Source organism: Papilio polytes, unplaced genomic scaffold (assembly GCF_000836215.1).
Source record: "Papilio polytes unplaced genomic scaffold, Ppol_1.0 DF824158.1, whole genome shotgun sequence".
Lineage (NCBI taxonomy): Eukaryota > Metazoa > Arthropoda > Insecta > Lepidoptera > Papilionidae > Papilio > Papilio polytes.
In genome coordinates this window covers 2,767,365-2,770,461 of record NW_013525046.1, presented here as the reverse complement: position 1 = coordinate 2,770,461, position 3,097 = coordinate 2,767,365, and the positions used below count along the sequence as shown (strand labels likewise).

The 3,097-nt window shown below is 37.4% G+C and overlaps 1 protein-coding gene across 1 annotated transcript in view; it reads left to right on the top strand.

Annotated features, from left to right (window-relative positions):
* Positions 1-3,097, top strand: part of LOC106111517 (protein groucho-like) — a 14,674-nt gene that overhangs the window by 5,308 nt on the left and 6,269 nt on the right. Inside the window, exons 9-12 of the mRNA XM_013293635.1 lie at positions 236-382; positions 912-965; positions 1,914-2,033; positions 3,032-3,097. Of these exons, the coding sequence (XP_013149089.1) occupies positions 236-382; positions 912-965; positions 1,914-2,033; positions 3,032-3,097 (387 nt within the window). The remainder of the gene's footprint in view (positions 1-235; positions 383-911; positions 966-1,913; positions 2,034-3,031) is intronic.

Sequence of the window (3,097 nt, the reverse complement as noted above, 5' to 3'; positions counted from 1 at the left end):
TTGATAATTTTACCACCCTTTTCTTATAAGGAGATGATGGGAAAGGGAAGTGGATTTAATGGTGGAGGAGATGCGTAGGCAACGCATCAGCAATTGTGGATGTCTATGGGCAGCGGTCGCTTCGCCATTTTTTCGGATTCAGGTGGCCGCTTGCTCGTTTGCCACATTATGTTATAAAAAAAAAACTTTTTTATCCGAAAGTTAGTGCTTGCAGGTGGGTCCCATTTTTATGTTTGATTTTTTTATAATTGTATTACAGCGTCGTTCAGTATCTCCAGTGGAACGTGAACAGAAATACCGCGCGCGTTCCTCTGAACCCGAGCCTCTAGAGGCGAAGCGACGTAAAGACGAGAAGGTACTCGCCCATGTGAGTCTGTGCAGTGTATGTGTCGCTTACTCTACCCTGCCCGCTAGTACCCTACCCTGCCTACCCCGCAATGCGCTTCCGCTATAGTTAATTCAAATAAGAATGTGCCAAAAGTTGACAATTACAAGAAAATTATGGATTTTATCGTTTTGATTTTAATATTTTTTTTATTTTCCCTGTTTTATTGTTTTTTTTTTTACTTTGTAATTATTAAGTCATATGTGCATTCTTATTTGAAACGTCGCAATAATAATCACGACTAGTTTGAAATTTGGTACAGAAACTTTCCTAAAAAAAGCAAAATTTTGGATGGATGGATGTTTTCTTATCTCCAAAACGGCCTAACGAATTTCGGTGAAATTTCTACAAAATGAAAAGACAGATCTACTCTATCTTTCAATTCTGTGCAGACGAAATCGCGTGCTAAAGTTAGTAAACGTAATAGTATAGCTTCTAAACGCTTATTTTCTCAAATTGCTTATAAATACGCAATTATTAGATTTATATTGATAATTAACAACTGACATATGAATTATACTTCTAGGACAGCGATGCCGAAAAGAGCGATCAGGATTTAGTTGTAGATGTTGCTAATGAGGTAAGTTAATAAAAACAATATCTACTCTATCTATATCTATATTCTATATTCTATATAATATTTTTAGGTATTTCGATACAAATGATTAAAAAAAAATATAGACGATCGGCCAAATCAACAATACTTGTTAATTGCTTTAAAACTAACACAAAGTCAACTACATATGTAAAGATATCGAACGTTCCGTGGTGACGACTAGAAATGTACTCAGCTATTGAGCTTCTGAGCGAATAATGGACTGTCGGACCGAGCCCTGTGAGACTCCTTGCAAGTGTTTTATAAAACTACCCCCCACTTTTCCTACTATTTCCTAACAATATAATAAAGCGTAAACACAAACTACTTTGTGACGTAAGATGTCAGCAATCACAGCATATTTTTGAATACATCTTTCTTTAATAAAAAACCCTTCACTAACGTCACGCTTTAGATTATATATTGTCACGCTATTAAACTAAGAGGGTAAATAAATTTAATAAAAACGCATATGTGGGAATCATAAGCTACAAGCTGCCAACATCAAGGAAGTTAGATTGGCATAGTTTGTCATCAAGTCATGTCATTTTGACATTTGCAGTTAATAATTTGACAAATGTAAACAATAAAATAAGATTTTCATAAATTCATGCTGATGAGGCCACACGGGAACAGCTAGTTTCTTATAAAGTTTTAGCCCTTTTTTCCCTTCTCATCCTTTCCTTATAAGAAAAGGGTGGGAAGAAAGTTATGTAGAAAGAGGATTACATTCTTTCTGTGCTTCCCTCCGTCATATGGGCAATTCATTTACAGACACCGGTTCGCTATTTCGGCGAATTTAAGTGGTTGCGTATTCGTTTGCCACCTTATGATATAATTATTTTTAATTTATTCATAAAATGTTATTTATATTAGACATCTAATGTATATTAGTTTTGTATTTGTTTCTAATATGTAAATTAATATTTCCAGGAAGAAAGAGGGTCTCCCAGTGTACGTACAGAAGGGGGGGAGAGGACAGAGAATGGACCCCGACCCCCCTCCAGGTCAGGCTCCTCTTCTAGTCGGTCAACGCCTAAGAGTTCTAAAGATGTAAGTGATACTTTTGTTAATAATGTTTTTAAATTGTTTATTTGTGAGGTAAATTTTAATCTTTCCCTTTCTACCCCTTATATGGGTAGGATGGGAAGGAAAAGTAGATTTGATAGTGGAGACGCATAGGTAAGGTAAATACTATCTTAATGTACTTCGTCCGTCCATATAAGGTAGACGACGCATCCGCTAGTGCGAATGTCTGGGCAGCGGTCGCTTGCCATCTTATGATATGTATAAAAAAAATGTAATCCTTAGAAAGATCATCATCACCCATGCCTTATCCTACTCCCGTCCTTTTCGTCCTCCAAATAACTATATCATACGTCATCTCAGTCATCACTCCCTTCTTGATCATGTCACCTTTTACGCAATCCATCCATCTCGTCCTAGGTCTACCTCTACCGATGTGTCCTTCCACACTCATAACTAACCTTCCTGTTACATGCGATTCATCCCTTCTCATAACATGCCCATACCACACTAATCATTTATTTCTTATTTTCTCTACTACTGGTTATACTCTCAAACTTCCTCTAATCATTTATCATTTAAATATTATAAATGCGAAAGTCACGATATATGGATGTTTGTTAGCGTTTGTAGCCTAAACTGCTGAACGGATTTCCATGAAATTTGATACATGTTTAGAGTATAGTGTGGAAGAACACATAGACTACTTTTTATCCCGGGAATAGTTACGGTTCCCGGGGGATTCATTAATTTAATGTTTACTCTTTCATTCTGCAACGGTTCAATATATCTTATTGAAATTTGGCACAGATATAAAACAAAGCCTGGAGTACACATGGGATTAGAGTTCACCCCCGAGAAATGTCAGGTTCTCGAGGGATATGTAACTTTTTGTTATTTCTATAGTTCGTATGTTTTCTAATACCACGCGGACGAAGTCGCGGGCAACAGCTAATTAGAAAGATGCCGTAAATATTTGATATACGTGTTATTAATATAAATAATGAGTTGTACTGGTGTGTCAGGAGAAGCCGGGCACGCCGGGCGGCAAGGCGCGCGCGCCGACGCCGACGGGGCGGTACGCGTTCCCC